The sequence below is a fragment of the Tasmannia lanceolata genome, unplaced genomic scaffold, assembly GCF_043159265.1.
Source record: "Tasmannia lanceolata isolate RefF3 unplaced genomic scaffold, GAP_Taslan_0.1 ptg000003l, whole genome shotgun sequence".
Classification (NCBI taxonomy): Eukaryota; Viridiplantae; Streptophyta; class Magnoliopsida; order Canellales; family Winteraceae; genus Tasmannia; species Tasmannia lanceolata.
The window spans coordinates 23,955,093-23,976,832 of NW_027518680.1; the positions used below are offsets into that span (position 1 = coordinate 23,955,093).

Consider the following 21,740-nt stretch of genomic DNA (forward strand, 5'->3'; position numbering starts at 1 on the left):
TATCCTAGCTGAAATCTTTTTCAATGTCTCCTTCACTAACATTGAAGAAGATTTGACCAAAAACCCGCCTTTTGTATCTGACTCAGATCCTCTGGTTCCTTTCCACATGAGAAACATAGACCACCTCAAGAACGCCAAAAAGGTTAAGAAGAAACAAGGATTCATCATCCACAAAATTTCTAATCAACAACCCACTCCCACACTACCTTCTCCCCTACTCATAACTTTTGAAATCCTCGCTTCTTTATCCAATGTAACTGAAAGAGGCTCAAGAACGCATGGCACAAAGTAACATTTTCTAAACACACTTCTATCCAGAATCTAATATCCTCTCCCCACCTACCCTGAACTTTAAAAAATAATCTTTGGCCTCACATATACACCGTTGTGCACCTGAGCTTCTCCCTAGGCATCGCCTCCCTCCCCATATTTTCCCACAATGACTTTCCTCTATATCACCTCTTTTTTCTCCCCAAACCTCCATAACCATTTCTCCAGCAGATCTTTATTCCTCGCAACCAATCTTCCAAGTCCCAAACCCGCTTCTCTCTTAGAATTGCATTCCTATTCCATGTGTCTTATCTGCTTTCCCACCTCGCATCCCTCGCATAAGAAATCCCTCTATAACTTCCCCATCTTCTTTATGACCTCCCTTGCAATCCCGAAAATAGTTTATATGTGGCTAGATTGGAAAAATCTGCAAGGCTATCCTGCTACCAAATGTCAACAGATTCCCCTTCTTTCAACCCCAACTTCCTCTCTACTCTCTACGTACCAGATTCCACACACAAACTCTTAGAAAAGATCTGCAACCCTAGAAAAAAAGCCCCAAATAAGTTATCAGTAATCATTGCAGCCAAATGATAGCCAACTCGCTCACCAGTGCTAGGGCTTCTAATAGAACTAGAGTATCGCGAGCCCTGAATATTCATCAAATAACCAAAACAAATAAAAACAGAAACCTTAGAAGAACCTTCATCTCTGTATGATTCATCATTCCACCATTGAACTTCTCAACAAAACAAAAACAAAAAAAGAAAAGAAAACATCAGCATAGTGATAGGTTTCTAGATGCTCCCTCTAAATATTTCAACCATAGAAGACCACGACAAATGAAATTGAACTCCTAAAACATTAATAAATAAATAGACTGAATACATAATGAACTGAAACCCGATTGCAAATAAAGAAAGGAAGTAGAGCAGTGCCTCATACCTGTTTGAGGAATTCTGGCACAGAGATGAGGCGAAGATGAAAAGGCTCTTTTCAAAATGCTCGACCTCGAAATCATCATTCCTACGGGTCTGTTCAATTGCCAACGTCAGGTCACAAAGGAAAATAAATGGTGTGAAAGGAAAACAAAAATTTGAGTTCTGTTGCAGAGAAAAGAAAAGAAAAAACAATGAGAGGGAGAGGGCAGAGGGGTTAAGAATGAAATGATCTATCATATATCCTTTGTTTTGCAAAAGCGTCGCGCTGCACAATAAAATGGTTCGTTGCCCTCTCACAGCCGTCCGATTGAATACACGGCCCGGATTATAAGGGTTAAAACCCATTCCAAAAAGGTAATCCGGTAACCCTCTTCTCTTGTCTATGTTTTTTAGCCCTAAAACCAGGGAAGAGACGATCTCAAATTCCTGCTAAAAAAGGACGCCATTTTCTAGCTAGGCCTATCCCTTGTCTCCTCTTTAGCACCACTTTCTTTCCCTCTCATTGAAACCAATACAGCAGAAACACAGGGGACGTAGAGTCTGCTAGAAAGGGTAATAGTAAGGAAAATCTTTTTTTTTTCCTTGGGAGAAGGCATGTTTCTCCTTCTATCTACCTTCGTTGGCGATTTGGATGGGTTTGGAGAGTGTTGGGGGTAAAATCGGCACCATCCGTCGATGATCGACACGTGGCATTTCCGACTATATAGAAACCGACTTAGTGGTTTTAGTATGAATTGTCACGGACCTTATCTCATCCGAATAAGTAGCAACGTTCATAGTTAGGAAATCGCCCCTCAAAGAGGCACTGTACTCTAAGGCGGTGACTTTCTACCTATAGGAAGTTCATTGAATAGTAACTTGTTCGTTAAGGGAAATAGGATATCTATTAAAAATTGATATAAACTTATCTCCCGAGGAAATCAACCAATTAGGAAAGACTCCTAAAACAGCAGGATTCTAATCATTGAGGACTCATTTCTCTATAAAAAAGGGCCCTTACTTCATAATGGAATTATGTTAGACTTGATGCTCAAAAAAGGGGTACATAGGCAACTTGGGAAGACCAGGTTCAGTCACAATCATCTCCCCCTCTTTCTCGTTGGAAATAATCTGAATCCCATCTCCTTCCCTTCAATTCACCTATGATTCTGATTTCTAGCTTAAATATTGAAGTATCATAATTCCGGTACTACTAACATCTTTCTGTGAGTATGAGTTGCTTACAGGAATAACTCTATCACTACTAGATTGTGTAGAGCCGGATTTCGGCATCATCAGATTGGCGCCATCCGTGGGACCACCATGACGAATTCGAGATCAAAAACTTCAAAATCCATCCCAGCTAACCCATAAGGCGAAGGAGTAATGACCAGGAGTCAACCACAGGCTACAATCCCCAAGAATCAAGTTCCGAAAGAAATGCCTAATAACGACGACACTACTCCAGTCACTATAACCATGTTCAACCAACTTGCATAGCAAGTGGGGAACGTTTCGGTCGCCCTTCAGGAAAAATTGAGACATCTACCACCCACCCCCCACCAATAGTTCAAAATGTCAATGTTCCTCCACTAATCGCGGAAGTAAGAAATTCGCCTTCAGAGGAAGAACAAGACGAATCACCTAAGGGCAAAAACCCTCGCAGTCGAAGGCCAGTAAATCACTGACCTTCTGCTTCGATTACTAGTCCCAGGCCGAATCACGGGAACGGGGAGGCGAACGATCGACGAGCACTGGAATTGACTTTTAGGCCTATTCCGACCCAGAACAACAACGTCCCCCAAAGGGCTAATAGCGCAGGAAACCAGAACCAAGAGCAAGACAAGCCGCATCACAATTTGAGAGACAAAATTAATGCGCCTGATTCAGGACTCCTTGCCGAACTTCAGCGACAAGTTAGAGAGATGCAGCGCCATGTTAAGAAACCTTATGAAACAGATCTTCTTGCTGAGTGGGAGAATGAAATACAATCACCGTTCGTAGAAGTCATAGCACGGGCTCAATTGATACCGAATTTCGACCTACCTAGGCTTGATCTCTACGATGGTACAACTGATCCATTGGAATATCTTCAATCCTATAAGAGGGCGATAGAATTCAAAGGTGCCAACGACATAACTATGTGTCACGCCTTCTCTTCATATTTGAAAAGAGGAGCGAATAGTTGGTACAGCCGTCTTAAACCTAACTCCATATCCTCTTTTCGAGAGCTAGGTAGGGAGTTTGTGACCCACTTCGTCAATTGTCGGCCACAGAAAAAACTTGCTGACGCACTCCTCGCTCTCCGGCAAGGAAAGGAAGAAACCTTACGATCTTTTATATGTCGGTTCAGGACTGAATTATCACAAATCAAAGACCCTAAACATGAGATGGTTAGAGGGGCCATGAAGTCAGCTGTCCATCATAGAGATCTCAAAGTAGCCTTGAGTATCGACCCTCCCCTAGATCTCCAAGAACTAATGGCGGTAGCAGATAAATATGTCAACAATGAAGAGTCATTCACAATGGAGAGAGAACTAGAGCTTGTGAAAGCCCCAGAAAAGAGGAAGGAGGAGGCTCGGTCGAATAATGGTCAGGCTAAACTTCCTCGATCCGATAATCGGCAGTCACAATCTGGCAACCGAGCTCCCTCGCAACAATTCAAAAGATACAACTACACTCCTTTAAATACATCCGTAGCAAACATCCTTTATGAAATCCATGGAAAGGAAAATCTTCAATGGCCACTAAAGATGAAAGGTACCGGTCGAAAGCGTAATACTAGCAAATATTGCCATTTTCACGGCGACCATGGTCACACAACAGATGATCGTTATAATCTGAAGAGTGAAATCAAAAAGTTGGTGGGGCTAGGGTGTGTTGATAAATACTTGTTGAACCTGAAGAATAATGGACCTTCCCATAAATCTGAGGTTCCAAAGATGCTCGGTCCTTCTAATCCGACCCAATCGACCGTCGGGACTGAACAAACCAGACAGATTTCCGAAGTTAGACAACCCCTGGACATAAGGACCGACGCTTCACTCAGGATTGCAGGGAATATCGATGTAATCGCTGGAGGACTGGCCTCAGGAGGACCAACAATTACCGGACAGAAGGCTTATGCCGCCCAAATCCATGCGGTGGAGGCTCCAGCAAAGAAGTTGCGATTGGATTCTACTGATAGTGAAGAACAGATAGTCTTTACTAAAAAAGACTACGACGACGTCCACCTCCCTCATGACGATGCGATCGTTGTCCGCCTTATCATCGCCAATTTCAATGTAAGTAAGGTAATGATAGACACCGGTAACTCTGTCAATATTTTACATTACAACGCTTTTAAAGAGATGCACTTAGAATTGTACAGACTCACACCAGTAGAATGGTCAATCTCCAGATTCTTCAGCGGATCGATTCGTATTGAGGGAAGGATAGACCTCCCTGTTACGTTCGGTACAGAATCCCACCAGAAAACCATCATGCAGACTTTCCTGGTTGTTAAAGTCCCCTCCACCTATAATGCCATAATAGGGTGTCCGGCTCTGAACAAGCTTGAAGCTATCGTCTCCACACCTCATCTCAAAATCAAATTCCTGACAAAAGCAGGAGTCGGAGAAGTAAGAGGAGATTAGGAAAGAGCTAGAAACTGTTACGCTGATTACACCAAAGTGGTGAAAAAGGAGAAGGAATCCCTTCAAATAGCCGGTACCAACCCACATTCGGATAATTACCAGACGCGCAGAGAACCGGTAGAAGAGCTGACCCTGATACCGTTGTTCGGGAAAGATGATGAAAGAACGGTCCAGATCGGCTCACTCCTCACTGGTAAGATCCGAACCAACCTGGTCAATTTTTAAAAGCTAACGCAGATGTTTTTGCATGGTCTGCTTTAGATATGCCAGGTATCCCGACGGACGTTGTCGTCATTCGGCTCAGCGTCGACCCCCCTCATAGACCCGTTAAACAAAAGAAACGGAATTTCGCTCCTGAGCGACATAAGGCCATAAAGGAGGAGGTCAATAAACTCCTATAAGCGGGGTTCATCCGAGAGACGCATTATTATCCAGAATGGCTCGCCAATGTAGTAATGGTTAAAAAGGCGAGCGGGAAGTGGCGGATATGCGTGGATTTTACTGACCTAAACAAGGCCTGTCCAAAAGACCACTACCCCCTCCCCCGAATTGACATGTTGATAGATGCTACATCGGGCCATGAGATGCTTAGCTTTATGGATGCTTTCTCTGGATATAGCCATATACGTATGCACTCCCCTGATATACCAAAGACGTCCTTCGTCACAGAGCAAGGACTGTTCTGTTATAAAGTCATGCCATTTGGCCTTAAGAACGCGGGAGCCACGTATCAGCGGCTGGTGAATAAAATTTTCGCCTCACAAATCGATCGGAATATGGAGGTTTACGTGGATGATTGTGGACCCCGATCTGAGAGGACGAGTGCGGCGAGGAACGCGAGGTCCCCCTACAATCCTCTAAGATCTCCACAATGAAAGAGAGAGCTCTGCCAAGGAACTCTCGAAACTGTTGCCACCCTCACAACATAGCATGAGTGGCGATACAAAACGAATGAGATACATCCTGATCAGGAGCCAGGGCTCGAAACCGAGATGTACCTAAAAATAACTCAGAGTCGCCATCCATGGACACGCCATGGAACCAAAACAAATGCTCTGTTTGCAATGGATAACCAGAGATACAAAAGGCCCGTGCCTAGTGACGAATGGGGAAGGTCTGAAGAGCACCCCCAATTCGCCCGAGTGCGAACACTTGGTCTCTTATGCCATTTATTATTAACCTCGAAGAGTTTTGGGCTAAAATCATGTGAAATGGAAACAAATATCCCCGAGTGGACGTCTAACTAATCATGCATGACTCGGGGATGAAATAATAAGCATACACAACATAAATGAAAGAAGTGTGTCACCTAAGCATCGCTAGGTTATGAGTGACATACCTAACTGGTGTCTAAGTTCTGGTGAACAAACACATGCATGCTACAGCTAAAGGTATAAGGTCTGCGCATGAAAGTAAGAAAACATAGCAAAACAAACAACATAACAAAACAACAAATCCTAAGACTCTAAACGATTTAGCCCGAGCCCTCAGATGGTCTGATATTCATCCAAAGAAGCCTACGTATCCCCGCCTCCACGAGAATCAAGGCAACGTAGTTCTTCGCACCTATTCTAAGCTATGATGCCTAAGACACCTGGACCTCTATCCTAGACTCGATCTAAAAGACCGGACCAGTTATTAAAGCTTCTTGAACAATTATTTAAATTCCAGTGAATTATAGATTTTAAGACACCCTATATGCCCTAACTAAATGCAGGTTAGCCCTAAGCTAATGCAGGTGGTTCCTACAACCTATGTGTAACTAGGCTGTGTGTCCTAAGGAAAACAATGGGATCACTAACGCATCTTAGACCTAGTCATCAGTCGGTGATGTGAATCGCCAACTGACCGGACGGAGGCGCTCCTAGCTAGGACAAACTCCTAACTCTAACACAAACACACAACAAGCACACAAGAAAAAACAAACTCCTAACTCTAAAACTCTCTATCTAGGACAAACTCCTAACTCTAGAGGAAGATCTTTGGAAAACAAGGTTTTCAAAGGTTTTTGAAAGATTTTCAAAGTTTATTTACAAAAGTTTGGCTGGACCTGGGACGAGAATCCCAAGCTGCACTACGTACCTCGTGAGAGAGGATCAAGCCAACGTAGTTCGAAACGAACTCTCTTAACTAAAACCTAACACTTCAAATGATTTAACGGTTTTTTAATGTTTTCCAAATGTTTTTGATATTTTTAAAGTTTTCAAATGTTTTTGAGTTTCAAATTTCTAATGTTTTTTGGATTTTAAAGCTTTTCCAATGTTCTGGACCTTAAAATATTTTCAATCTTAAAGGGAACACGTAAGCACAACCACAAACTAGGGCAAAGCCCTAAATCCAAAAGGGGAAACCCCGAACAAGCAACTAACGCCTCAAAGAGACGATCCACAATAAGAAAGATAGTGTCCCAAGAACAGAGAAAACAATCTAAGATCTCAAGCAGGGAAGGCTCTATATGACTGAGTTAGTCTCTAATGGAAAAACTCTCTAATAACACTACCAAGTCAAAGACTCGCTTTAAAAGAGGAGGCCACTCTAACATGAGGCTAGGTAAGCCTCCTAAAGGGGAAACTCTCTATATGAGACAAGGCTTGTCTCTGAGACACAAATGACGTAAACAAGGGTTCTGATGAGACTGGGCAAGTCTCCTGTATACAAAGGAGGGGAGCGCTACTTGGACTGAGCAAGTCCCCTAAGGATGGGCTTGGTATATTTATCAAAATAAGGTAAAGCCAACAAGACTTGCTACGCTCACTAAAACAAGATACACCCCCTATTCACTTGACTATGAACCCTTATACATAGAAGAATAGTCCTTGAGATATCCATAAACACAGATTCGGATAACCAACAAAAGCTTTTGGACATTATCCAACCACATGACAGCTATCACTATCATTTCTTTCCATTTTATCATTAACCCATCACAAACAATTCAAATCTACAAAACCATAAGGAAAAATGATAAACCCTGCCTAGCTTGTTAAATGTAACCACGGCGACATCATATGCTAACTTTTTAGATTAAGTCCCAATCATCACAACATGATATTTGAGAGCGTAACAAGCTCAACTGACACACGAAAGCCCAACTGCAATACAATTCAAGACCTAGAAAGTAAGAGGGTCACATGTCCGCGATTACAAGGAAAATTCTCACATGGTATAATGATTTGGTGAGTAAAATGAACAAGCTAGAGAGGGAGACCATAACAATTGGCATTAAATGGGACAGAAATTATAATCTTCTATAGACGAAAGGACATTCTAAATGATCGAGAGTAGGGGTAGAAGATAGTCATAATCTTATAAACAAAAGGAGCCTGAACATCAAACTATACAATGCATTTTACTCATTCCAAGACGATAGACAGCACCACTATACATTCACAAACTAGGTGCGGCATAGATGGGCAATTTGATAGCCTAGCACTCACAATCAACCTGCTTCTTAGAAGACCTTTGCTGGACAAATTATTTTGCTGAAGGCACACATACCTTCAACTTATGACAAAGCCAATAAATGAGCAAATTTTTCCCTGTGCATGCCTAAACAAAAACATGACGGGCTGCTACTATCTAATGAAGTGAGGCCTGCTACTACAAAAATACATGAGGGCTGCCATTATGCTTAATCGACAAAACAACATTTTGCTCATCTGCTGTACATCAACACTAATAGAGTTACAATAACTCTCCAAACAAAGAAAGGTACTTCACTTGACATACATCCACATACAGGATAGAACTTGGTCCCTTGGCTCCAGCCAGCCTAACAAGAGCAGCTTTGTCTTTCATTATTTAAACAGCTGTTAAAATGTTCACAAAAAGCTCTTCGAAACCCATTAGAAAAGAGAAGACAAGTTACCAAAGCATGGTAGTGGCAATATCAGTAGGCTAAATCAAATAGGTAACGGTAATTTTAGAGTAGTGGGAAGAATGAATAAAGAACTCAATAGCAACCCATTAGAACAGAGAAAATGCAAAACAATCCATAACCTCAAATACCCTAACCAGTTGTTATACCTCTTCAAATATACCTATAGTTGATGCAGATTACTCCAAAATAACAAGAAACAGAAATGCAAGAGAGAGAGAGAGAGATTTACCGCTTTTTGCAGAGACAGAGAGGCTCTTAGTTTGGAGGAAGAACCAAAGGGAGAAGGATGTGAGTTGGAGCTTGGGAGGCCGGAGTTGGAGCTCCAACAATGGCCGACTCCCTCTTTCTGCTTTTCTAAAAAAAATGGGAAGACCTCCTTCTGCTACCGCTCCTCTCTGCTGAATTTTCTCAACATGCGAAAATAGGTTCAGGGTCTTAACAATGGTGGCTGAGAAATGGCTGGGGGATGGTGGTGGTTGTAGGGGAAAGAAGGAGAAAATAATGGTGAAATGGGTTTGGGGTAATGGGAATATGGGATGGGTGGTGATGGTGATGTGGGTGTGTCGGATTCCGGTAGGAGCCACCGGAATCAATGGATTTGGGTTTTGGGTAAATGAAAAAAAAGGGTTTGTATAAATGGGAGATGGGGTTTAGGTTGGGTTTAAGGTTAATGAAATGGGTGGAAATGGGTTTTGGGGTGTAGAAATGGGTGGAAAGGAAATGGGTTTAGGTAAAAAAATGAGAGGGGTTTGGTTGTGGTTGTGACGAAGATGGAGGAGGTGGGTGGTCGAGATGGGCTAAGGAGGATGGAGGAGGAGCATGGAGATGATGAAGCTAACAGCCGGAGGAGAGGGTGGGGATGGAGCCGGATTCCGGTGAAGAATCCACCGGAGAAGATGGGTAGATGGAAATGGGTTTTAAGGGTTTGAAAGGGGTTTTGGGTGCGGTGGTGATGTGGTTGGGGACGGGTTCTGGTCGGAGAAGTTTCCCTCTCTGCAATCTCTTCTCCTCCTCTCTCTGTTTCTCTCTGCTTCACTTCAAAAACCCCCCCGACCCTCCTCAAACCCTATTTCGCTGGGTTTTAAGGAGAAATGTATTCGGCCCCTTTTCCTTCCCAGGCCACCCCCCTTTGCAGTGCATTTACAACTACTCGAAAATTACGGGGTGGTGCCTTGAGTAAGACCAACCCAAGAAAAATGAAATGAGTTTGATCCCCTCCTTCTCCATGGACAACCAACCCTAGTGTATTTATAATTACTTTTTATACCAGCAGGGGGGGATCAAGTAGAAAACAGGGGGAAATAAATTTGCAAAAAATATCTTCTCTTTAAAAATGATCTCAACCATCAAAATCACCTTTTTATTCAATGGTGAGGATTTGGAGCTCTCTAACCACCTAGGAAGGTTCCAGGAAGCTTCCTAAGATTCTCCCACAACCAATTATGTTGCACAATAATCCGCATACCCCTGTTCCTGCCTCGACAACCCGTTACGGAAAATTTGAACTGATTTTCTAGATTCCTGCGCACCCCTGCTTCTGGCTGAATCGCCACCCTTATTCCTACACTACACTACTCTACAAATGTCGTCCGTTTGCTAAGCAGACCACGACGGATTTTGATGAAATTTTATGGGGATTCTAGTGGGACCCTAACCTAGCTTGGGAACAAATTTGGGACACTAAAACGCTAGTTTGACAGGGTTTTCATCCTACCGATACTTATTAGGGTTCGGTCAAAATGGGGTGTCTACAATGATATGCTTGTTAAAAGCTTAAAAACCACCGACCATGTTACTGACCTTCAGGAAGCTTTGACGGTGTTGCAGAAGTATCAGATGGAACTCAACCCCTCGAAGTGTGCCTTTGGGGTAACCTCAGGCAAATTCCTCAGATTCATGGTAAGTCAACGAGGGATAGAGGCTAATCCCGAGAAAATTCAAGCCATTCTTAATATGACACCCCCAAGAGCCGTGAACGAGGTACAACGACTTGCCGGAAGAATAGTGGCCTTGAGCCGATTCATGTCTAAATCCGCCGAGAAATGCCTCCCATTCTTCAAGATACTGAAAATTATGAAAGATTTTCATTGGACAAACGAATGCCAAGAAGCATTCGAAAAACTCAAGCAGTACCTCCAGTCTCCTCCAGTATTGATGAAACCACTACCGAATGAAGAGTTATACCTCTATCTAGCGGTAAGCTCCCTAACTAACTGTTAGTGTCGTACTTGTCAAGCAAGAACAATGGACGGAGCACCCCATATATTATGTCAGCCGAGTACTACACGACGCCGAAACAAGGTATCATCGAAAAGTTTGCATTTGCGGTAGTCGTTGCCGCCAGAAAATTGCATCCATACTTTCAAGCCCACACTGTAGTTGTTCTCACCGACCAACCATTGCGCAAAATCCTTCAAAAACCTGACACTTCGGGGCGATTAATCAATTGGGCGGTAGAACTTCACAAATTTGACATACAAGTGCGACCTCACCCCATAATTAAGTCGCAAGTACTTACCGACTTTGTGGTAGAATGCATGGCTCCAACCGAAGACTTCGCGGGGCAGGAGGAGATAAAAGATGAACAAGAAAAACAATATCCATGGATGTTGTTTGTCGATGGATCAGTTAATGCAGGCAGAAGAGGAGCAGGATTAGTCTTGGCCGGACCCGATAAATTTCTAGTGGAATATGCTCTAAAACTCGACTTCAACGCTTTTAACAACGAGGCCGAGTATGAGGCACTCCTGGCCGGACTGGCATTAGCCCTTGAATTGGAAGCCGACTGACTAAAAGCCCATAGTGATTCACAACTCGTTGTTGGACATATTAATGGACTCTATGAGGCAAAAGATAGAAGGATGCTTAAATACCTAGAAAATGTGAGAGGGAAAATCTCCCTTTTCAAAGAATTTGAGATTGTGCAAATTTCTAGAACCCTTAATGCAAGAGCCAATGCCCTATCCAAAATGGCCTCCTCAGAAACCACTAGCTGGGGAAACGTGCATACTGTGGTTCTCTCCCGTCCCAGCATAGAGAGAGAGCGAAGAAGTTACTCATATTGATCACGAACCCAGCTGGATGGACCCCATAATACAGTACCTCAAAGACGGTACCTTGCCAGAGGTCCGAAAGGAAGCAAGGAGAATTACTGCTAAATCCGCCCTTTACATCCTGAAAGGTGAAGTGCTCTATAAATGATCATTTTCTTAGCCACTACTAAAGTGTCTCTGACCCACAGACGCCGATCGAGCAATGACTGAGGTACATGAAGGCATATGTGGAGATCACTCGGGGGGCAAGGTGCTGGATCACAAGATCCTTCGCCGAGGATTCTTTTGGCCAACCATACTGGAAGATGCCCTGAACTATGTCAAGAAGTGAGAACAGTGCCAAAAGTTTTCATCGGTACCTCGTCAGCCAGCAACCCAATACTCCCCTATCTCCAGCCCAATCCCCTTTGCGATGTGGGGGGATCTATTAGGTCCCTTTCCACCATCAGTCGGTGGGCATACGATGCTATATGTCGTGATAGACTATTTCACCAAATGGGTAGAGGCCAAAGCAGTAAAAAAGGCCACCTCTAAGGCGACATAAACTTTTTTCTACCATGACATCATATGCAGATATGGAATACCAATGGTGTTGGTCACCGAAAATGGACCACAGTTCGCTAGTGAACAATTCAGGAATTTTTGCGAAAGACTCATGATCGAACAAAGATTTACTTCGGTCGAACATCCACAAGCAAATGGACAAGTTGAGGTAACCAACCGAATTGTCCTTCAAAGTTTTGAAAAACGAGTTGAAGACGCCAAAAACACTTGGGCATCAGAGTTACCAAATGTCCTATGGGCCTACCGAACTACTCCACGCACCGCAGCTGGTGAATCCCCATTCAACCTAGCATTCGGTGTCGAAGCAATTATTACAGTTGAGATAGCCATCCCTTCTCCGAGGGTCGAGTGCTGTAATGAAGATACGAACGACGAACTCATGCGAAGCAGCTTGGACCTCGTTGAAGAGACCAGGGAGAAAGCTCGCATCAGAGTCGCCGCATACCAGCAAAGGGTTGATCGGTACTATAACCATCGGATGAAAGAAAGAGCTCTTAAGAAAGGCGATCTGGTACTTCGACGGGAAGAGGTTTTAGACCCAAGGAATGCCGGAAAACTCGCCCCCTCGTCATAAGGATCTTACGCCCAGGAGCTTACCAATTGGAAAATCTAGATGGCTCACCGATCCCCAAGACAAGGCATATGCAAAACCTAAGGAAATTCTATCAATAAGTCTAGTTAGTTTTTCTTTAATTAGTTTTTGTTATTTTCTTTTTCTTTTTTCAGATGCAGGAATAATTAGAAATAGTTCTTCTGAAATGATGTAATAAGGAATTTAGCTTGATGAAATAAAGTTTAAATTTGTTTCAAAAGTGTTCCTATTATGTTTCCATGTGTTAAATATGTTTCTATACATGCTTGAAAAATAATAAATAAATAATTTCAGCCCCCACCAACTGTGTAGGCAAACTGAGTAAATAAGGTAAAATGCTTGTCAAACCTTTAAAAACAGGTAGAGACAAAGCCCTTACATACCTATGTTTTAAAAATATAAATTACATAGTTAGCCTCACAAGGTTGACACCCACCGACCGAGCAAATAAGCCGATCGAGTAGGGTAAGGCACTTGTCCGACCCATTAGACAGGAGGACTCGATGCCATTACATCAGTTAACCTCTTAAGGTTAATGCCCACCGACTGAGTATTTAAACCGGTCGAGTAGGGTGAGGCACTCGTCTGACCCATTAGACAGGAGGACCCGATGCCCAGATCTTCGGATCAACCAGATGATAGTAAAGTGCGACTGAGGTTGATCATCCCGATACCACTAAAAATATCATTGGTTATGAGTTCCTTCCTCATAAAGGAGGGCGGGTCAGTCGACTTCGAATTGATTAATCGAAGAAAGACGACCGACGTGCAAAGCACAAAGGGAATACCCGAAAATTGTTACCTTTATAAAGGAACAATAGAGTGTATCCCTAAATAAAATGGGAACAGGACCAAAGGTCCGACCTACTTCTCATAAGAAAAGAACGGACCAAATGTCTGGCCACTTCTTTCCCTGGATTCCCCCTTTTTTATTTTTAAATAAGATTGAGAGAGGAAATAACCAGAGTAATAAAAGAAAACCCCGCCCCTCACAGAGGAAAGGCAGGAGGTTCATAAAATCAAAGCGCGAGTCTCATTCCCCCCATAGGGGTGAGGAATAGAACTCGTGCATCGTATTCATATAAATAAATAAAAGGTACTCACAATGCCAACAAAGGCACGATCTCACAAGGTATATGCCCCATCATGAAGGCAAATATTACAAACCAATAAAATAAGTTTGTGCGCTTCAAGCTCATCCAAAAAAGGAACTTAAACATTAGTAGGAGGAGGATCTAACTCGGTCACGAGCGGAGAATCAGTGGCCACGGTATCGGTCTTAGGGGCGGTGAAGTGCTCCATCAGAAAATCCGGCCCATAATTTGCAAGACTTGCCTCTGCATTCTTCGAACCCTCTCACCTCAAAATCGAGAGCGTGGAACGCTACTTCGAAGCCAAAGTCCTCACCTTCCTTAAATTTAGTTACCGCTTCTGCCGCAACGACCAATCGCTCCTGGTCTAATTCATTGAGAGCCTCCTCTGAGTCTTTAAGCTTCTTTTGAGTGTCCTCTAAATCCTTCTGAAGCGCAGCAATAGTCTCCTCATGGGCCTTCTCTTTCACCCTTTGTTCGGACACTTGGGTCTCTAGAGTACGATTTTCCCCCTCTAGACCGCTAACCGCGTCCCTAAGCTTTAGATTATCCGCTAAAGTGTCCATAATACGGTTCGAAGCCATGGCACTGAGGTCATTCATCTAACAAAGGATAGCAAGGTCTAAGTCTAAGTGGTATAAAGAGAAGAAGGAAAGAGGAAAGGCCCAATAATACTTATTATCTTCTGTTGATGGAGGAAGGAGAGACTTAAAGCCCCGGCACTTAGCTTCCGTAACTCTTCTTTATCCCTCAGAAGCACAATGTTCAGGAACATTTCCACCCCAACCCGTTGGTAATGAATGGCAGAATCTTTGTCTCCAGCTTTCTAAGAAGGGACGAAGGGCACGCCCTGTATTTTGGCCTCCTCCTCTGCCATCTCGACCCGGTGAAAGAGAACTTGAGTTTGCCTACCCCCATCAACAGTGAGGGAGGGGGAAAGATCGCTAGCACCTCCATCAGTTGGTGTCCCGGAAGTATACTCCTTCAGCTTTTTCGCCGGTTCCGATCTCTCTCCCCCGGACGGTTCCTTCGACTTCCCAAAAAGATACGTCAGAGGAGGGGCGGTAACGGGTTGGTTTCCTCCATACCTGGCTCTTTGGGCCCTCTCTAATGCTGCTACCGATATAACGGGAGCAGGTCGCGAAGAAACATCGGGCCTTTTGGGAGCCTTATCTTTTTTGGGAACTCCAGTCTCCTCTTGAGCTTCATCCTCTTTCGAAGCCTCGGCCTGTTGAGAAGACATTCCTGCACAAAGGAGTATAATAATTATTAGACTCTTCAACAGGGACGTAATTGAACGAATAGGTACGGAAGCGAGAATTACCGCTCTCTGAGGATCCAACCCCTTTGATGGAGACTCTAGGACGAATAACCTTGCGGCACAAGCCATATTCAACGAGCTTTTCTTGGTCTTTGAACTCCCGGGTGTCAATTTTAAAGCCCGATGAGATAGACTCAAATATCTTACTCCGCATGTCTCCTAGCTTTGGCAGAACACTTAATCTGTAAGCTGAGGGTTTCCTCCAATTGAAGGGGAAATCCCATCCAGCATGGGTAGGTGGCCGAATGAATAGGAACTCATTTTTCCAACCTTTAATAGAAGAAGGGGTCTTAGCCCCGATCATAATGTTTCGGCGATGTGTGATGGTCAACCATTCCCCATCATCCATAAGTTTAAAGCACTGACAGAACTACAGAAGATATCGTCTGATAAATCGGCATTCAGAATCTTGCTTTTGGCCAAGTAGGCCAGTAGATTTCTTCAACTATTTGGGAAGATCTGGGAGGGAGCGATCCCATAGAACCCGAATAACCTAGGGATCACTTCTATTAAGGAGAACCGTAAACCTCCCTTGAATTCTTCTAGATAGAAAGCCGTTTGGCCCAAAACAGAGCTTTCACAGGCTCGCTCGGTGGAACTGGGTATGCAAATGGAATAGTCATCGGGAATGAGGTACTCATTACGAATGCCATCTATGTTCTTCCCTATCATGGTACAAACCTGAGTCATGACTACCTCCGGCCTATGGGGTCCCCCGACATCCCCCATGGCCTCAAAAAAACCGGCCGACTCTTTGGCCAAAGAAACATGTTGCTCTCCTATCGACTTCTTCATCACCAGACCAGCAGGGACTTGACCGGGTCTATAAAACAGTAGTGGTAGCCATCGAGTCAGTCCTTGTCCTTTTCGATACTTTTGGAACCTTCTCTTTTTTACTAGATTTCCTTTTCTTGCTAGACTTTGCCGGAGCCGGTGGCTCGCTAATGCTAGCCTCATCCCTAACCTCTTCGTTTGAAACTACCCTACGAGGAGATTCAGAGTTTTCATGTGACCTAGACTCGCAGAAAGGTTCTGCGAGTCTGTGGCTCCAGACATGTCGGAGAACGAAAAATGAAAGAGGAAGAAATACTTACTAATTTTAAACGTGAGGTAGACTCTTCAAGATGAGGAGAAGTTTGTTGTCCACTAGAACCCTCTTCGAATGAAAAGTAGATAGTAAAAAAAGGATTTGAGTGAAATATAAGGAAGATAAAACGCTTTATATATGGGGTAAAATGCTTGGGAGGGAAAAACCAGGGTTACCATTCTAAGAAGAAACACGTGTCACGCCCCTAGGCAGTGTGCCTCACATCTACCATCATTGCGCCGAAAAAAGTGGCGGTTACCTTTATCAGTAAAAGACGCCACCTCCCAAGACAAAAACCACCAAAAAGGAGGCTGGTACACGACTCGGCATCGACTATGTACCTCTACTGGGACTTGGATCGGTAACGAACTATTCTCAGGTAAATACTGATTTATGCGAACACAGGTAACTAATGTAAATGATGGAGCCAAAATGAGATAGTTCAAGTAAACTTATGACTCGGTGAATACACGCCCGAATTCATGCGAGCAAAGTGTAAAATGAAACAGAAGCTATATGAATGATAGGTGTAAGTAAAGTAGACTGTGACACATCTGTAGTTGTTGAAAGTGCTGTTATTAGGTGGGTTGTGTTGTGTCAATGTTTGCCCACGAGGCCACATGCACCAAGTTGAAGCTTGAAGTTGTACGCCTATTGCTTGTGAGAGGGGCATGTATAGTTGAATGTGTAGTTGGCACATCTATACTCCATCTTTGTTGAGTGGTCTGATTGGAGCACTTGGCATGCCACCCCTCTTATGAGTTATCAAGGATTGATCCATGAAATTTTGATTGTGTGGGCTAGATTCTAAACTACAAGGAGGAATCAAGGTTTTTTTATATGCATACCAACTGTTTGTCAACTGGTCTGTGAGGGACTACACGTTTGGATTGGGGCTGCACACCAACCGTTTGTTCGGTGGCCCGTGAGGAAGCTAGAGCTATTAGAAGGGTTGCATCCTACATAAGGGGACTGATTTGCGCCCCCCCCCCCCCCCCATGGGGTCCCTCCGGAGTGGGTCTAGCTATGATGATGTTGAGGTGCATGTGATAACACGTTTGGCCGCCTCTATTGACACACGATTTGCCCGCCTTGAACGCACCCTACTTGAGGCTATGGAACGGTTGGTAGCTCAATCAAGGAGGGGTGAAAATTTCAAGGCAGCAATTGAGCCTCCTGATTTAGGGAGTTCCATTTCCACATCACTTGGCATAGAGATACCATCCCTTCATCGATACCCGCCAATAACCCAGAAGGATAATACAACATCAATCGAGAGTGATGCAAGTGACCTCTTTGCTTGCACGCCTACACCAATGCCGCCTTCGTCAGTACAACAGATGCCAATGCATATCGAGATCATTGGCATTGAGTCCAAGTCGAGGGTGAAGAGTCTGTTAATGATGACAGTGATAGTAGGGATGGCTCACCAACTCTTCAGGTGCATCGTATTGGTGTTCCTCCTTATGTAGAGGGCACAATAAAGGTGCATGGCTTACCAATTCGGTCTGTGCTCCATGATAGGAATATTGCTTTGGACATCCCACTCTTGTTGACCCTCACATTGGAAGGAGCGCCTACGGGCATGCCACCTAGAGAAGCTCAATCGATAATTGTCCCCTATCTCGAGGAACTGACGTGGGACCCTCGGGACCCCAACACTAATCGACGAAGCTGCCATCAGTATTTCCTCCCTTTTCATGGAGGACATCAAGAGCTTGAGCCCGATGTACCACCAAGATTCCCATTTGATCGCGGACGACACAATTACATGGTAGTATCATTTCTCTTCCAATTGCTTGGGGGCAAGCAATTTGGGAAGGGGAGATTTGTAATGTTCCCTTTTAGAAACATTGATCTAGTGTTTGTGGATCGAATGGATGGGCCGTGTGGGACAGATTTTTGTGTGATTGAACATCATTCATGGGGCCGGATCATGCAGAGGTGGCCTACTTATGAGGCAAATGGAGTGGGAGTCACTCTATAGGTCATGGCGCCAAGGGCCATATAGCATTCAAAGAGGATATGATATGACACTTTGGAGTGTTTCAGAGTGGTACTGAAATGATAGGGGCACCCCTTCTGTGTGCATTGGGCAAAAGCCATTCTCTTTGACATTTTTGCTTAGGCATTGATTTGATATGGGCACCTTGTTTTGTATTGGTTATAAGTAGGTTGGATAGGTAAGGAAAGGGCTTATGCATGCTTATTATCTCCTTGTCTCGAAATGAAGTTGGTTAGTGTAGCCGATCAGCCGTGGTAGTGAGATAGTGCATCTCCTACATGGTGAAGGTGCAGTGAGCACCCCATCTATCCTCCATCCCCCATCCTCCTCGCAGCAGTGTGCACTTGGAGATCGCCCATCTTCCACAATCATTCAAGAGAACACCCCCTCCATGAGCAGTACGCCCTTGGATGCGGCAACCATCTATCCTTCCCCATCTACTCTTCTCCTTCCCTACATATTCTCCACAACATCCCTCCATGTAATCCCCCCGATCTTTTGTGTGTGACTGAATTGATACATGAAGAGATTAACTTCAGATTGCCCATCTTCCACCTATCTTTATATTGTGTTTTTGCATATGGTATATTAAATGGAGTGCTGCCATTAGTGCTAGATGAATGCAATGCAGTCTTTTTCTTGAGTGTTTAATGTTCTTTATAGAGGTTGAAGAAAAGGGTCATTACATCAACTCAATTTTGTCAAGACCTGGTTGTTCAACGGGGTGACTTGCTTCTGTTAAACCCAAAAAATCTGGATGAACTACTAGGGAAGCGTGAAAAGTTAGACTACATAATTTTCTTCAAAAAAGCGGTTTAGCATTTTATTTTTTTGGCTGGTGGTAGTGGGTGGGTGTGGGTAAGCTGGTTTTGTACCTACAACCTCAAGGTTGAGGAACAAAACCATATCCAATTCACCTAGAGGAGTTGAGTTGCAGATTTTAAGCCAATACCTAATTCCTGGGTTGCAACATGAATTGGATTCCTTCATCATCAAGCCTAATTTACTCTTCCCCATGTGGCCATTAGTCAATAATGATCCTGCTGCCTAGGCCCTGTTCGTTTAAGATTATGCCAACCGATTGTGAGTCCAAAACCAATTATTGAACTCAAATGTTTCACTTGCTTTCTTTTTCTTTTATTGCTTCCTTGGCTTTTGATTTTGTTATTCCTACAGTGGTAATATCTCTCGACTCCTACTAATTGATATGCACGTGTTTCACTTTGCAGGATAGCTCTCTAAGCCCTCGCGGAACTGCTGCGTTGACTTCACCTCCAGTCCTCCTTCGACACATGCAAGGGCACTCCATCCAATGTATTGCCTCTGGGGTCAAGTTCCAAACTTCAAGTTTTTCTTCTTTGCACAGAAGGCAGATGAATCAGCTTCGTTCTTTCTGGTGGAGTGTCTTATCAACACATCATCAGCAAAGGCGCAGATGAAGGTCAAAGCCGACGATGGGAATGCCACCAATGCTTTTGCAGCTTTGTTCATGTCAGCCTTATCTGGATTTGGTACATCATAATCCATATATGGCACATTTTTCTTTTGGGATCAGGTCAGAGATTAGGTAATCTTTCTTTTTCTTGTTCCCTTTCCCCTCATATTGCTTGATGTAATTTACTTGTTCTCTTGGTTGAATCCTCAACTCTCCGAGGAGAAAATACAGTAATTTATTTGTTTCTATGGAAAAAACCATTTAGATGTGAGGAAGAAAAGAAAAGCAAATGTTTTCATTGTAGCCCCTTCTCGTGTTACAAAAAACCAGTCATCTAGAGGCAGTTGTGGCTGGAAAACAGGAAATAAAAAAAATCTACAAGAGTATTTTTTTCCCCTTCTCTCAATTCCATGACTTTCGGAGGACTGATATCCGCACTACCATATTTTGATATTGTCACTGCTCACTTTGTTTTTAACTTTTCTGATTGGTTGTTGTCTTGTTGATACCATATTGAGAATTGTAATGGCCGTAAAAAGCTAATTAAGGTGTCGAACAGAGTATTAGTGAGTATTGTTGTTATCAAATATGGTGGTGCCAATTTCGGGCTCTTTTTTCGTGACCCCTATCTTCATTCGTTATATCAAATATTATAATTCAGTAAATATGGCACGTGTTAGTATATATGCCCGTTACCAAGTACTATAATTCAGTAAATTTGGCACGTGTTAGTTTATATGCCCTTAAGCCTTCGTAACATCTAGGGGTGCAACTTGGGTTGGGCTCAACCCGAACCGAACCCGATAGGTTCAACCCGATTTTGGCTCTGGTTGGGTTGGCATTTCTTCGGGTTGGTTTAAGGTAAATTGGTTTGGGTTAGCATTGAGGCCCTGGCAACCCGACCAGAACCTGACCTCCGTCATGTAATTATATCTTAATTTTCTTTGGGTTACTGTATTTTTCTGTTTTGCGAAAGGTGAACCCGAAGCAACCCGACCTGATTTCGGGTAGATGGGTTGGGTTAGGGTTGAGGGAATGCTATCTCGGGTTGGCCTCAACCAGATACAACCCGACCCGAGTTGCACCCCTAGTAACATCAAGAGTATGTGGGGTTTTAATTTGTATTTTTATGTAGGGGGTGATTTTTTCACCCCCCTGTAGGATGGATACATCCCCCTTTTAACGTGATTTGATGTCAAAAAGCGTTAAAAGTCTGCCAACAACTCACGTAAAAGGGGGCTGTACCATCCTGCAGGGGTGGGGGTGAAAAAAAAATCACCTCCCTTTTTATGTAACATATTTCTATTTTCTTCAACCTGCCCATGCCCATCTCAACAACCGTAGTAGTTTGGTAGAGGCAAACTTTGGCTGAACCCACGCCCATTGAATAATAATACAACACCAATTTGTGGCATATTAATCAAGAGTGAAATGGACGCTCATTCGAATCCAAGTCAACACGCCCATTTTCCTATTTGAGGAAACCAAGGTGAGTTTTATGTTGATGGCGTTGAGATGGGAAAAAAAAAAAATGATAATAGCTATAACGTGTAGGTTCAAGGTCTTGTTTTGTGAGATTTTATATGGTGCAAGCCCTTATAGTCCTGTATTTTTCAAAAAAGTACTGTACGGACACATCATAGGATGATCCCAACCCTCCGATCTATAGAGGAACTGCATATTATGGAAAGATCTATAGATCAGAGGGCTGGGATCATCCTATGAAAATGATTTTTGAGTAACAACCTATTTACGTTGTGTTCCTTCACATGGACGGTTTGGATCGTCCTATGATGTGGTCTGTACAATCATTTTTGAAAATTACGGGACTATAAAGGCTTACACTATTTAATTTCTCTTGTTTTGGCTGGGAATGCTAATATTTAG

General features: G+C 43.5%; 4 protein-coding genes and 1 long non-coding RNA gene across 6 annotated transcripts in view; 4 read left to right on the forward strand and 1 right to left on the reverse strand.

Moving 5' to 3' along the window:
* Positions 1 to 9,075, reverse strand: part of LOC143853994 (pentatricopeptide repeat-containing protein At3g16010-like) — a 30,104-nt gene extending 21,029 nt beyond the window's left edge. The window contains exons 1-2 of one of the 2 annotated variants that reach the window (XM_077363693.1): positions 8,935 to 9,075; positions 1,216 to 1,304 (exon numbers count right to left, since the gene is read on the reverse strand). In XM_077363693.1, coding sequence (XP_077219808.1) covers positions 1,216 to 1,294 — 79 coding nt within the window. In that variant the 5' untranslated portion in view covers positions 1,295 to 1,304; positions 8,935 to 9,075. The remainder of the gene's footprint in view (positions 1 to 1,215; positions 1,305 to 8,934) is intronic. The other variant, XM_077363699.1, reaches the window with a different exon arrangement.
* Positions 3,116 to 4,825, forward strand: LOC143868073 (uncharacterized). The gene has a single exon (XM_077376160.1). It carries the CDS (start codon positions 3,116 to 3,118, stop codon positions 4,823 to 4,825), a length of 1,710 nt encoding a protein of 569 aa, XP_077232275.1.
* A 1,897-nt stretch (positions 9,076 to 10,972) lies between the features above and the next one.
* On the forward strand, positions 10,973 to 11,494 carry LOC143868104 (uncharacterized). Its single transcript, XM_077376161.1, has one exon. The coding sequence runs from the start codon at positions 10,973 to 10,975 to the stop codon at positions 11,492 to 11,494; it is 522 nt and encodes a 173-aa protein (XP_077232276.1).
* An 850-nt stretch (positions 11,495 to 12,344) lies between these two features.
* LOC143868119 (uncharacterized) lies at positions 12,345 to 12,896 on the forward strand. Its single transcript, XM_077376163.1, has one exon. It carries the CDS (start codon positions 12,345 to 12,347, stop codon positions 12,894 to 12,896), a length of 552 nt encoding a protein of 183 aa, XP_077232278.1.
* Positions 12,897 to 18,908: 6,012 nt separating this feature from the next.
* LOC143862036 (uncharacterized) lies at positions 18,909 to 20,159 on the forward strand. Its single transcript, XR_013240130.1, has 2 exons — positions 18,909 to 19,501; positions 19,648 to 20,159. It is a non-coding gene; the product is annotated as an uncharacterized LOC143862036 (long non-coding RNA).
* Positions 20,160 to 21,740: the final 1,581 nt, after the last annotated feature.

Bases quoted from the DNA above. Each gene is read 5' to 3' on its own strand.
- LOC143868073 (XM_077376160.1), top strand. From the start codon at position 3,116: ATGCAGCGCCATGTTAAGAAACCTTATGAAACAGATCTTCTTGCTGAG.
- LOC143868104 (XM_077376161.1), top strand. From the start codon at position 10,973: ATGTCAGCCGAGTACTACACGACGCCGAAACAAGGTATCATCGAAAAG.
- LOC143868119 (XM_077376163.1), top strand. From the start codon at position 12,345: ATGGTGTTGGTCACCGAAAATGGACCACAGTTCGCTAGTGAACAATTC.